The following is a 13,966-nucleotide window of genomic DNA, read 5'->3' on the forward strand; positions in this document are numbered from 1 at the left end:
ATAATTCCTGTACGATTTTCCAACTGTTGTGTTAAAGAATACCTATGTAATATCACTATAACTGTTAGTTATGTCAGTTATGGGGAAAAGAAAAATCGACTTGTTAATCCATATGTTTCAAAGAAGGTACAATCCATAGAGTTTCTACATAATATCGAACTATAACGGATAGACACTGTACGGTAAAGAAACCATGCAACGGCATACTCCGCAGCTACTCCAGCAGTCCTTCCACTGTGTCAGACTATATGTTAAACTTAATTTGTCAGTATAACACTACAAAAAATAAATCTAAATCTGTTCCAGACATAGAATATTTAACTTAACTTCAAACCTCTTATAAATTGTTGTATATTATTATTACTATTACTATTATTATTGCTATTATTATTATTGTTATTGTTATTGTTATTGTTATTGTTATTACTATTATTATTATTATTATTATTATTATTATTATCATTATTATTATTATTACTATTATTATTATTACTATTATTATTATTATTATTATTATTATCATTATTATTATTATTATTATTATTACTATTATTATTATTATTACTATTATTATTATTATTATTATTATTATTATTATTATTATTACTATTATTACTATTATTATTATTATTACTATTATTACTATTATTACTATTATTACTATTACTATTATTACTATTATTATTATTATTATTATTACTATATTATTATTACTATTATTATTACTATTATTACTATTATTATTATTATTATTATTATTATTATTATTATATTATTATTACTATTATTATTATTATTATTATTATTATTATTATTATTATTATATTATTATTCCTATTATTATTACTATTATTATTATTATTATTACTATTATTATTATTATTATTATTATTATTATTATTATTATTATTATTATTATTATTATTGTTTAAAACAAATGATTATACCTCCTTGTACTATATAAAGCAGGGGTGCCCAACCATTTTTGAACCAAGATCTACTTTTAAAGTTGATAGTGTGTCGAGATCTACCAAGCCATATCTAAAGCCATAGCGTAGCCACAATTAATTGTGCACCTATATAATACACAATGTTCTGACACAAATATCAAGTTTTAACAATAATAATACATTTATTGAAGTAAATGTACGTCATGCAAAGAATAAGCACAAGTAGGCCTAGGACTGGCCCGTAACAACACAACAACATACAACCCAATTAATGCAATGCCTAATTTAAGTTGGAAAAGTGGTTCTCTACCTTAGTGGGACTTCTGGCACTGAGAGGAGGAAGTTATTCTCTCATAGTCCGGACAGTAGGAGCTGAGTGCCAGCCGTAAGCAGACCACGAGGTGGTCATCAGTCATGGTGGATCTGTATTTTGACTTAAAGGTTATCATATGTGAAAAGGCAGACTCACACAAATATGTTAATCCAAAAAGTGCAGTCAAATTCTTTGCAGTTTGTCTGAGGTTGGGGTACTTCTCTTTCTGCATTAGATTCCAGAATTGGACATTTGTGTCAGGTGTTGCTCTTGATTTGAGCTCAATGTCATTATTTAGTGTGAGGATCTCATTCTCAATAGCACCGCTATCCCGGTTGAAGAGTGATACCACTTTGGACATTATACAATCCACATCTATATTTTCCCCAAATGGAAAAATGAGAAAACTGACAACAGGCTCAATGGATGCAAAGTCAGTAAAGCGCCTGTCAAATTCTGACAAGATGCTTTGCACCAGTGTTGCGCATGAACGAGTTCAAAAGAACGCGTTCATTGAACGCGCTCATTTTTTCGTGAACGTTGAACTGAACGCAACACATTTTTCAATAAAGAACTTGAACGTGAATTAGTTCACATTATGTGTCATGAACGGCAGACATCACTATAAATGAACGTTGGCATTTGTTTTCCATTGAAAACTGAGTGACATCTGTTTTCTCTTTTGAAACGCAACGAGAGAGAAAGTTCCTCCCTCCTGTAGGTGCCGCTTAAATCATGTATCAACGCAGAGATAGTTTTGGCACTGTATGCGCAATGCATTGTGGGCAACGTAGTGTCCGGCTGAGAATAGTTGAGTTGAATAGTTGAAACGTACTGGCTTCCGCACAACGTTACCCATGATGAATTGCAGCAGAGCGGCTTAGGCATAGCAACGCCGAGAGCGCGGAGGGCTGGAGGCTCGAGAGAGAGAGATAGAGAGATACAGAGACCAATGACGAGAGTGAGAGAAAGCGCTGCGATTTAAAAAAACCAAAACAAGATGGCTAGTGGAAGTGATGGCACGGAGACGGACTCCGATTCTCCTCACGAACATTTAAAACAATTTTACACTCTTGCAAACCAAGACCCCGACGGCAAAAATCTTTCCTTCCTGTGTAAGATGTGTCCACCTGCGCAGCAAAAACAAGTTAGGACATCGACAACGTCCTTCTCGAATTTGAAACGGCACATTGAATTAAAACATCCATCCAGTGTGAATGCAATTCAAGAGTTTTGCTCATTTCATACACACACATAGGTATATATAATATCATATATATCAAATAATATATTCATATTTCATATTATATATTCTTTATTTAATTGAATGCTAGTAGATTTCATTGCACTAAGTATAGAACTGGTCTATCTTGTCTGTATTGCTACAAGTTTCAGCACCTGTTAAGAAACCCACACGCAGTGTTATGAGCAAATGTCTACAATGAACAGTTTCAAAGAACGTATAGTGATTTCTAGCTCGTAGTGTGAAAAAAAGTATTTATTTGAATATCTCACGAAAAAAGTGAAATGAACTGAACTTTGAACTAGTTCAGAATTAAAATTGTGAACTTTGAACGTGAACTGTTCACTTTGAGCATGTATGAACTGAACTTGAACTAGTTCAGAAAAGCTGTGAACTGGCACAACACTGCTTTGCACTTGATCATCATAACGTGCACTCTCAAGCTCCGCACAGTCTTTGCCCTGACGCTTAAGTTCTGTGTCCATGTGTGGAAAGTTCCGCAGATCACACTGTTGCAACCTGCTTGATAGCAGCAGCAACTTGCTTTTAAAGGTGTTCACGGAGCTGATCATGTTGATGATGTGTTTCTTCTTACCCTGCAGCTCTAGATTGAAGTTATTAAGCTTGTCAGTCAGATCAGTAAGAAAGGCTAAATCCAAGAGCCACTGACTGTCTTCTAGCTGTGCATACTCAGCATGGTTTGAACGTTTCAGAAATTCTTTAATTTCGGGCAACAATTCAGAAAACCGTTCCAGAAATGTACCTCTGCTTGAGCCACCTTACGTCTGTGTGCAGCAGCAGATCTGTGTGTTCTGCACCGGTCTCCTCCAGTTGCGCATGGAATAATTGCCTCTGCAGACTCCTGGCCCGAACAGAACAGGCAATCTTGTTAGCCACATCCATCACGTCTTTCATATTTAAAATCTTCCCGCACAACCCTTGCTGGCGAATTATACAATGGTAATACAGGAAATCCGGGAAAGATTCAGACTGTTTGCACCATAGACTGTATATATAGATGGACACAGGGGCGTAGCCAGGACATTATTTCTGGGGGGGCCAGCTCTGGCCAGTCTTTTATTTGGGGTGGCACTTGATTGTCAAAAACTACTATTTTAAAACTCACGCACTGCATCACTCAGAGCAGCAGTTTTTCTAACAGCTCATCTAGCCATAAACAATGGATTGAACCTTCTTATGGACACTAATGATGTCTTACTGTTACTGATAATCCCATGTTATTGGAATGGGTGCTTAGATAATGTGCGAGTGCGATGTGTCATGATTATGTGAGGGGGTTCAGGACTTTAACATGAGAAGGGGAAGCTTTTAGTGCAAATGACAGAAAGACACGATATGAATTGTCATTTTAGGCGATCATTTATTAAAGTAAACTGTAGCCTTTTAAGTGCAATATTCATTTTATTTGCGATAATAAACATATGTATATATAAAGAGTAAAAAATAAACGTCACACACACACATGTCCCATAAAACATAAAGAAAAACAAATATCAACAATGTGTAAAATGTACATTGAATTGTGTGTGTGTGTGTGTGTGTGTGTGTGTGTGTGTGTGTGTGTGTGTGTGTGTGTGTGTGTGTGTGTGTGTGTGTGTGTGTGTGTGAGAACATGTACATTGAACTGTTTCACTACAAACAGTGTGTGTGTGTGTGTGTGTGTGTGTGTGTGTGTGTGTGTGTGTGTGTGTGTGTGTGTGTGTGTGTGTGTGTGTGTGAGTGAGTGAGTGAGTGAGTGAGTGAGTGAGTGAGTGAGTGAGTGAGTGAGTGAGTGAGTGAGTGAGTGAGTGAGTGAGTGTAGGTAGATCCATGTAAATAATTTGACAATTGTCTTTTTTGTAATTCTTGAGAACATATCTGAGAGTGTCTGTCTGGGAAGCTGACCAGATAAGTCTAAATAGAACAGACATGTACTAACATTGCAATACCCATGTCACATAATACACTTTAGGAAAAACAAAAGAATGTCGGGGCTGTTAATGATGCAGAATTGGCAGGTATAACAGACAGATGCTGGTTACTTAGCTGTTAGTTTACAGCAGCTGTATTCTTCGGTTGTGATGATTTCTAGCAAATCGATCAACAAACTCATCTAAATTTAAAGACGCTGCCCTCCTGTGTTCTATGCTCAACACCCCTAGATCACTCAGCCTATCCTCTCCCATTGTAGTTCTCAGGTGTGTTTTGACAAGCTTCAAGCAGGAAAAACTGCGTTCACAAGCAGCTGTGCTGACAGGTATTGCCAATGCAATTTTACAAAGCCTGGAGAAAACATCAAAGACATCCTGGTATGGTTCAATAAAAGCTGCCAGCTCTACAATTGTAGGTGGTCTCTGCATCCCTTGCTTTATCTTACGATCTAAAACTCTTTTAATTTGGTAGAGCTCATGCTCAAGGTCCACAAGGTCACACCCATACAATTTGGCAAATGCAAAAAGGCTATCTTTGTCACAGAAGCTTCTGCTACTTGGATTTAAAGCTTGTATTCCACGCATTATGTCACAATTCTGATTGGAGAATCTGTTCCTGAGCTCAATGAGCATCCGGTCCAATACCAGACTAAAGATTCCTGTCCTGTAATAATCTTTGCCATCGCCTGTTTCTTGTCTGCCCACAGTAGACAGAACATGGTATCCCTGTAGCTTTGAACTTAGTGTTCTCTTACGTTTTGGAGCAGTGTCTACAGAGACATCACATTGCTTTGCAAGCTCCAAAACAGTGTCCCACAAATCACCAAACACCTGCTGCTCACTCCTGTAAGATTCAAAAGTACTAATAAGTGCCTCCACAAGATCCACTGCTTTGGCCAAATCAAGAGAGGAAGACTGGAGCATGTCTGACAGTAATTTTGCATCTCCCAGAAGTTTCTTAAATATGGCAAGAAACACAATGAACTGGAAATCAATCTGAGGCAAAAGGCCTCTGGCACCTACTGACCTCTCGCCACTGTTCTCATCACCCAGTTCCTCAAGAACTTTCACAACTGCTGGCAACCTATCCCACAAATTACGGCAAGCATAATATCTGGAGGCCCACCGTGTGTCACTCAACATTTGCAACTCTCTGGGTGCACCTGCATACATCTCCTGTTGCACCTGTAACCATTTGGGATGCACTGCCGATCCAGACATGTAGACGTACAGCTGTTTTAATAAGGAAAAGAAGCAATCAGCCTCTGGGATCCCTCTCACAGTGTCCACCAGCACCAGATTAAGGCAATGCGCATTACAGTGAACGTAGAAAGCCAGCTTCGCTACTTCCTTAATTCGGGCCTGCACACCACTGTGCTTGCCACTCATGACTGCAGCCCCGTCATAAGACTGCCCAACAAGGTTAGTCTTATATTCTAGACCATATTTGGACAAGAGGTGAATTATTTTTATTGTCAAGCTCTCCGCATCTAGCTTCTCTGCTACCTCGAATTCCAGAAAACTTTCAAGGATTTCACCATTGTAATAGTATCTCAAAACAAAAGACATTTGTTCCATTTTTTTTTTGTCTTTAGTCTCATCCACAAGTATGCTAAAAGCACCACTTTCCTTGACTTCTTTGATTATTGATGTGCGCACCATCTCTGCTAAGCATGACAAAATCTCATTTTGTATGTCAGGACTTGTATATTTAGCATTCCTGGGACCATCCATCTTTTTCAAAATCTTGTCGTCATGGTTTGCTATGATATTCAACATACCCAAAAAGTTCCCTTTCCTGCTTGAGGCCTCAGATTCACGATGCCCTCGCAGAGCAATGTTCTCGGTTGCACAATGAAGAACCACTTCAGCAAGAGTTTTGATGTACCCCCTGTTCTCTTCAACAGTTTTGTTGTACTCTTTATTTAATTGCCCCATTAGAGATCCCTGATTTTTTTCTGCAATTTGGTATTCTTTCCATGCTAGCATGGCATTCTTGTGATGCTCAGATCTACTATGTGCAGCATACCCTCCGTCTGTATAGGTAGCTTTCTTCCAGTTTTTGAAACCGGAACCTGAATTAAACGTAGACTCATGGCCAGGTAAGCTGAAATGCCTGCAGGCAAAGCAAAAGGTGGAGTCTTCACATATTGAGTACTCCAACCAGGGGTGAACTTCATACCACTCACCCTTGAAGCTCCTGCTTCTGTCTCCCTGGAGTGTCTTGGGGAAATTAACTTTAGGTTGAGCTGGAGCTTCACCCCTGGACTTGGAAATGTCTGTAAAACACCAAAGAATCCCATTAATATCAGCTTTTAACATAAATGCTATCCACTTCCAATTACATGTTGTTCTTTAGTTGTTTTTTAAGACTAAACATGCAATCATTAACATTTTACAGATTTAATAAATACATGTTTATTATATGGCCAGCCTTTAAATTATTGTTGTTTGCCATAACCCGACCGAACATGTCCCATTATTCAGCTACTGATAACCACTCACCTGGAGGGCAGACTTTGTAATTAAATTCTCTTCTCCTAGTATCAGTCTCCTCCTCCTGCTCTGTCTCTGTCAACTTGTCTGCTGAATATTCACTGCCACTTGCTTCCCTTTCTGTACTTGTCATGCTTTCGCAACTAGCTCCTTCTGTTTCCCTTTCTCTGTCTGCAACATTCTCTGTCGTGCTAGCTTGCTGGTCTCTGGTGCTGGCAAAAAAAGCGCTGATTTTTCTGTCTCCCCCTGAGGCACTTATCCTTTTCATTGTGTCCTTTTTAAAGAAAAGTTTTACACAACATTAACTTTAGATTGCTTTTATTCCATTTCAAGTGTAAACTAGCGACAGTGCGTTATCTATGACTTAGTGACACCTGGGAATGGACTTAAGCTAACTAGCTAGCGATAGCTCGCTAGCCATAGATCATTTTACAAGTTTGCAAAAATAACAACAGCAGCCTTACTCAACTCACTCTGCCACAAATCCTTAATGTCGAGACATCATTACACATTTAATTGAGTGTGAAGATAACTAAATGATCTTATCATTTCAATGATCCTTTCAAGTATCACCAACTTACTCACCTGTTAGTTACAGTGGTATATCCAGCGCGTTCGTCTCCAGTGCTAGTCTCTCCACTGAAGCGCTGTCAGAATGCAGGCACGTTGGAGGGGGCGTGGCCCAACATGTTGCGAATATGGGGCTTGTAGCAGAAGTGACGAATGACAATATAAAACGACTTGATAAAAAAAAAATACTAATGCATTTATTTCAGCTTTATACCATTTCTGTTCATGAGGGTTTGTTGTATTTTTATTTTTTTTTTCGTGCCGTGAGGTTGGGGGGGCCGGCAGGGTGGCCATACTCTGACCAATGGTGGCCGTGGCCCCCCCTGGCCACCACGTGGCCACGCCCCTGGATGGACAGAGTGGCTCCATTCAGCTGTGTTCTATAGAATTGAAGCAACCGAGGCGACGCCATCTTTAAAAATTTGGAGCCAGTTTGAAGTACGCTTGCGCAGTAGAATCTGAAGCATGCGCAGTGAAGAGGAGGTCGCGATCAGACCCGCCCACTCATCGAGTGAAACACGCCCCTTATCGAGTGAAACACGCCCCCTTCTCTGTCCGTTCCCCACCACACACACAGGCCGAGTCCGACTCTCTGGGGCTAAACTGGCTGAAACTACAGTGCCCAGTTCGGTCTGGGTATTTGGATTTTCTCCGGTAAGTGTAACGTAACGTAACAGATTGCCAACTAGATCGCTATTCCTGGCACAATGTCAAATAAGATACATAAATAATAACAATAATAACCATCCTTCTACCTAATGTCACTAAGAATAATGTTATTTGTTAATTTCACCTCATGTATTTCACAGAGCACGTCAAACACCCTCATCGCAAAGCCAGCTGTGACAGCTGTCATTAAATATTCAGCCTAGAATATTTAAACGTTAACGTTAACTTTTTTCTCATTAGAAATCTCGATGTTTCGAGCGTCTTCAACATACAAATCTATCTGTTTTTCGTTGGTATATGACCATAATCCTTTCAAGGATGTCCGAAAATCTATAGATTACTGTCAAATTAAGTTAACTTTCTAACGTTAGCGGCTAAGCTATCGCTACCGTCATTTTAATGAGTTCGCTAGCTAATATTAAGTTAATATTCACTTACCGAAAAAACTGCACAGAGCTCCCCTGAGATGGCCTGTTAGTACAATCAACAGCACAACACGACATGACTGTCAATATATAAATGTAAAGTAATAACAGCAAATAAAACAAATATGAGTTGCCTGACAAAAGAACACCACTACAGCCGAGCCTACAGCTACTCTGAATGAAATGAAATGTTGAAGGAGGTTGCAAGCGGCTGCACTGTCAATCAAACTGTAACCACGCCCCTTTTATATTTATTAAAATAACATTAAAGAAAATAATTTCTCGGGAAAAAGAAAAATGGTGTGATGTGAAGCACCTTGAAAGCTATTTTTTCGAATAAAAAGTTGTGGATGCAAAATTTGTTTTAGGTGAGAAAAGTGACATAGAAAGTTGGTTACTTGCCCATTGAAAATACATGGGAATGGGCGGAGCTACGCATTGTACTGCAGCCAGCCACCAGGGGGCTCTGGACTAGCGCTTGCTTCACTTTTAACGGACGAACCTCTGTCCATCAATATATACAGTCTATGGTTTGCACAATCCAATGAACCCAGCAGTACGTCCAATCATTGCTGGAGCCCCATCGGTTGTAATGGAGATGAGTTTGAAGAGGGGCAACTTGCTCTTACTAACGAATTCCATAAAAACCTGAAAAATATCTGTGCCTCTTGTGTGCCCTTTCAAAGGCAAAATGGTCAGCAGCTCTTCTTTTACACTCATATTGTAGAAAAACATTCTAATGAACACACATAGCTGAGCCACATCCACAGCATCAGTGGATCATCGACTTGCAGAGAAAAACACTCACATGTGCCAATATCATTCCTCAATTGCTGTTCAACATCCTCCGCCATTCCCTCTCATCGCCGTCTAACAGAATTTCTTGATAGCTGCACATCCTGAATAGCAGACACAATCTCCTTTCAATTTTTAAAATTGGCAAAAAGCGCATCTGCGGCTTCCATGAACGCTCCTTAAAAGATTTCTTTCCTTTTGCAAGAACAGGACAGACATGATAAGAAGCTATGGTTGCAGCCTTACTCGTGGTATTGGCCCTGGTAAAAATGGACTGTTGTGCTGCTAACTGACTTTTCAATTCCTTGACTTTTCGGGCGCGCCGTGGTGATTTAGCTGGGAAGTTTGTATCGTAGCTCTTGGGGACTGTCTTGAAATGCCGCTCCAAATTCCCTTTCTTTGGTAAAGCCAAATCCACCTCCCACTCTGATTGAAAATGATAAGTTTTAGATTTTTTAGCTTCTGCCGCCATGGCAGTATCCACTCGCTCTAGTCAAGCTTCTCGCGCCCTTCCGAGTCCTTAGTTAGAACCTAGCAGTCGTACCCTGCGCGCGCAGATAGAAAGAAGCGCGTGAGATTTTTTCTTTGATTATGCCTGATCTACCTTACTATAGCTGTACAAATCTACACAGCGCTTCATGTGATCAGCAGTTCATTGTGCCTATTTAAGATGTTTTAAGTTGGAAGTTTTAATGTTAGCCTATTTTATACAACAGTAGGAGGATAGCCTACAAACAACATTTTCTCGCGATCAACTGGTAGACCGCGATCGACTTTAACTCAGCCCACGATCAACTGGTAGACCGCGATCGACTTTAACTCAGCCCGCGATCAACTGGTAGACCGCGATCGACTTTAACTCAGCCCACGATCAACTGGTAGACCGCGATCGACTGGTTGGGCACCCCTGATATAAAGGGTGCAAAAGAAAGTGTTATGAAAATGTGTTATACCAACTGCCTGTTCATTTTGATTGTTGGTCAAATAAAAACAGGTACAAATTCTGTGTTAACATTATATGTTTCATAACAAATTGTGTTACTTTGTCCAGCTGCTAATATTGCCAAAGGTGGAACAGTGACTCAGTCCTCCCTGGGGTGGGATGGTGTCCCCGAAAGAGCTATTGATGGAAATAGTGCTAGCATATGGGGAAAGAGATCCTGTACACACACATCAAGAGAAACCAAACCGTGGTGGAGACTGGATCTCCTTAAGGAGTATAAAATCAACACGGTCACCATCACCAACAGAAAAGACTGTTGCCACGAAAGGATCAATGGTGCTGAGATCCGCATTGGAAATTCCCTCAATGACAATGGCAACGCTAATCCCAGGTTACATCACTTTCTATCTCATATTACATCTAAATGTTAGCCTAGAAATCTAGGCGCACCCATCAAGATGTAGGGCTGGTTTGCCAGGCTATTTAAACATTGCACCTTAGCTCTGGAAGTTACAGGGAATGATTTGACTGGGTATCTACATATTTTCCTGACATTTTCCTTTACTCTTTATTTTTTTCAGATGTGCTGTTATATCATATATCACAGCTGGGGGCACCACAACATTTGAGTGCAATGGAATGGAAGGCCAGTATGTAAACATTGTGATTCCTGGAAGACAAGAATTCCTGACACTGTGTGAAGTACAAGTCACAGGTCAACCTTCTGGTAAATTGTACTTGGATCTAATAGAAAGCAAACAGTCACATTAAAAGTTAATCAAATATGCCAACTGCCAGTTCATTTTACTCTTTAGTTGGATGAATATATGTACAACTTCAGTGATAACATCAAACCATGTTTCATAACAAATTGTGTTACTTTGTCCAGCTGCTAATATTGCCAAAGGTGGAACAGTGACTCAGTCCTCCCTGGGTGAGGGTGGTGTCCCCGAAAGAGCCATTGATGGAAATAGTGCTAGCATATGGGGAAGTAGATCCTGTTCACTCACATTAAGAGAAACCAAACCGTGGTGGAGACTGGACCTCCTTAAGGAGTATAAAATCAACACGGTCACCATCACCAACAGAAAAGACTGTTGCCACGAAAGGATCATAGGTGCTGAGATCCGCATTGGAAATTCCCTCAATGACAATGGCAACGCTAATCCCAGGTTACATCACTTTCTGTCTCATATTACATCTACATATTAGCCTAGAAATCTAGGCGCACCCATCAAGATGTAGGGCTGGTTTGCCAGGCTATTTAAACATTGCACCTTAGCTCTGGAAGTTACAGGGAATGATTTGACTGGGTATCTACATATTTTCCTGACATTTTCCTTTACTCTTTATTTTTTTCAGATGTGCTGTTATATCATATATGATAGCTGGGGGCACCACAACATTTGAGTGCAATGGAATGGAAGGCCAGTATGTAAACATTGTGATTCCTGGAAGACTAGAATTCCTGACACTGTGTGAAGTACAAGTCACAGGTCAACCTTCTGGTAAATTGTACTTGGATCTAATAGAAAGCAAACAGTCACATTAAAAGTTAATCAAATATGCCAACTGCCAGTTCATTTTACTCTTTAGTTGGATGAATATGTACAACTTCAGTGATAACATCAAACCATGTTTCATAACAAATTGTGTTACTTTGTCCAGCTGCTAATATTGCCAAAGGTGGAACAGTGACTCAGTCCTCCCTGGGTGAGGGTGGTGTCCCCGAAAGAGCCATTGATGGAAATAGTGCTAGCATATGGGGAAGTAGATCCTGTTCACTCACATTAAGAGAAACCAAACCGTGGTGGAGACTGGACCTCCTTAAGGAGTATAAAATCAACACGGTCACCATCACCAACAGAAAAGACTGTTGCCACGAAAGGATCATAGGTGCTGAGATCCGCATTGGAAATTCCCTCAATGACAATGGCAACGCTAATCCCAGGTTACATCACTTTCTGTCTCATATTACATCTACATATTAGCCTAGAAATCTAGGCGCACCCATCAAGATGTAGGGCTGGTTTGCCAGGCTATTTAAACATTGTACCTTAGCTCTGGAAGTTACAGGGAATGATTTGACTGGGTATCTACATATTTTCCTGACATTTTCCTTTACTCTTTATGTTTTTCAGATGTGCTGTTATATCATATATGATAGCTGGGGGCACCACAACATTTGAGTGCAATGGAATGGAAGGCCAGTATGTAAACATTGTGATTCCTGGAAGACTAGAATTCCTGACACTGTGTGAAGTACAAGTCACAGGTCAACCTTCTGGTAAATTGTACTTGGATCTAATAGAAAGCAAACAGTCACATTAAAAGTTAATCAAATATGCCAACTGCCAGTTCATTTTACTCTTTAGTTGGATGAATATATGTACAACTTCAGTGATAACATCAAACCATGTTTCATAACAAATTGTGTTACTTTGTCCAGCTGCTAATATTGCCAAAGGTGGAACAGTGACTCAGTCCTCCCTGGGTGAGGATGGTGTCCCCGAAAGAGCCATTGATGGAAATAGTGCTAGCATATGGGGAAATAGATCCTGTACACTCACATTAAGAGAAACCAAACCGTGGTGGAGACTGGACCTCCTTAAGGAGTATAAAATCAACACGGTCACCATCACCAACAGAAAAGACTGTTGCCACGAAAGGATCATAGGTGCTGAGATCCGCATTGGAAATTCCCTCAATGACAATGGCAACGCTAATCCCAGGTTACATCACTTTCTGTCTCATATTACATCTAAATGTTAGCCTAGAAATCTAGGCGCACCCATCAAGGTGTAGGGCTGGTTTGCCAGGCTATTTAAACATTGCACCTTAGCTCTGGAAGTTACAGGGAATGATTTGACTGGGTATCTACATATTTTCCTGACATTTTCCTTTACTCTTTATTTTTTTCAGATGTGCTGTTATATCATATATGATAGCTGGGGGCACCACAACATTTGAGTGCAATGGAATGGAAGGCCAGTATGTAAACATTGTGATTCCTGGAAGACTAGAATTCCTGACACTGTGTGAAGTACAAGTCACTGGGACAGAATAAGATGACTCCATTGAATATACCTGCGACTGAGTCTGAAACATGTCTTCATGCTCATGTCCACTTCATTTTAAAGCTAATCAAACATGTTATTGCTTCTCTTCCTTCACTATAATATTTAAAGGTATACTTAATCAAAATTAATGTTGCTTGAAGGTCCCCTATTTTGCAAAAGGCACTTTCTGATGTCTTTTATACATAAATGTGTGTCCTCAATGTGCAAGTAGACTCACAAAGTGTCAGAAAATACAACCCTCTCTTTCCCTCATTACCCGTATCCCTAAAAATGGGGGTACAAACGACCAGATCCAGATTTGACGTCATAACCAAAATGTGGGTTGGCTTTACACTGAACTCCTGGCAACCTCCCGCCCACTAGACCCTACCCTACAATATATTGTTCAAATATAGCAAAACAGTAGACCTTTAACTTATTTCAAGTCACCATAGTGATACAGAATCACACTCACTTACCAAAGTTATTAAAATCAAACTAAGAAAAAACCATTGTGTTGCCTCCAACCCAACATTTAAAAATGTGCAATCTTTGAAAGAACATTTCATGGA

At 39.7% G+C, this 13,966-nt stretch overlaps 1 protein-coding gene across 1 annotated transcript; it reads left to right on the top strand.

Annotated features, from left to right (window-relative positions):
- Positions 1–9,609: 9,609 nt before the first annotated feature.
- LOC134861701 (uncharacterized) lies at positions 9,610–13,402 on the top strand. The gene is made up of 9 exons (XM_063879111.1): positions 9,610–9,655; positions 10,444–10,726; positions 10,917–11,062; positions 11,225–11,507; positions 11,698–11,843; positions 12,004–12,286; positions 12,477–12,622; positions 12,785–13,067; positions 13,258–13,402. The coding sequence occupies exons 1-9, from the start codon at positions 9,610–9,612 to the stop codon at positions 13,400–13,402; spliced, it is 1,761 nt and encodes a 586-aa protein (XP_063735181.1).
- Positions 13,403–13,966: the final 564 nt, after the last annotated feature.

Source organism: Eleginops maclovinus, chromosome 3 (assembly GCF_036324505.1).
Source record: "Eleginops maclovinus isolate JMC-PN-2008 ecotype Puerto Natales chromosome 3, JC_Emac_rtc_rv5, whole genome shotgun sequence".
Classification (NCBI taxonomy): domain Eukaryota; kingdom Metazoa; phylum Chordata; class Actinopteri; order Perciformes; family Eleginopidae; genus Eleginops; species Eleginops maclovinus.

Coding starts and splice junctions, on each gene's coding strand:
- LOC134861701 (XM_063879111.1), top strand. CDS start 9,610: ATGATAAGAAGCTATGGTTGCAGCCTTACTCGTGGTATTGGCCCTG. Junction 9,656..10,443: donor TACTCGTGGTATTGGCCCTG/GTAAAAATGGAC, acceptor TACTTTGTCCAG/CTGCTAATATTGCCAAAGGT. Junction 11,844..12,003: donor AGTCACAGGTCAACCTTCTG/GTAAATTGTACT, acceptor TACTTTGTCCAG/CTGCTAATATTGCCAAAGGT.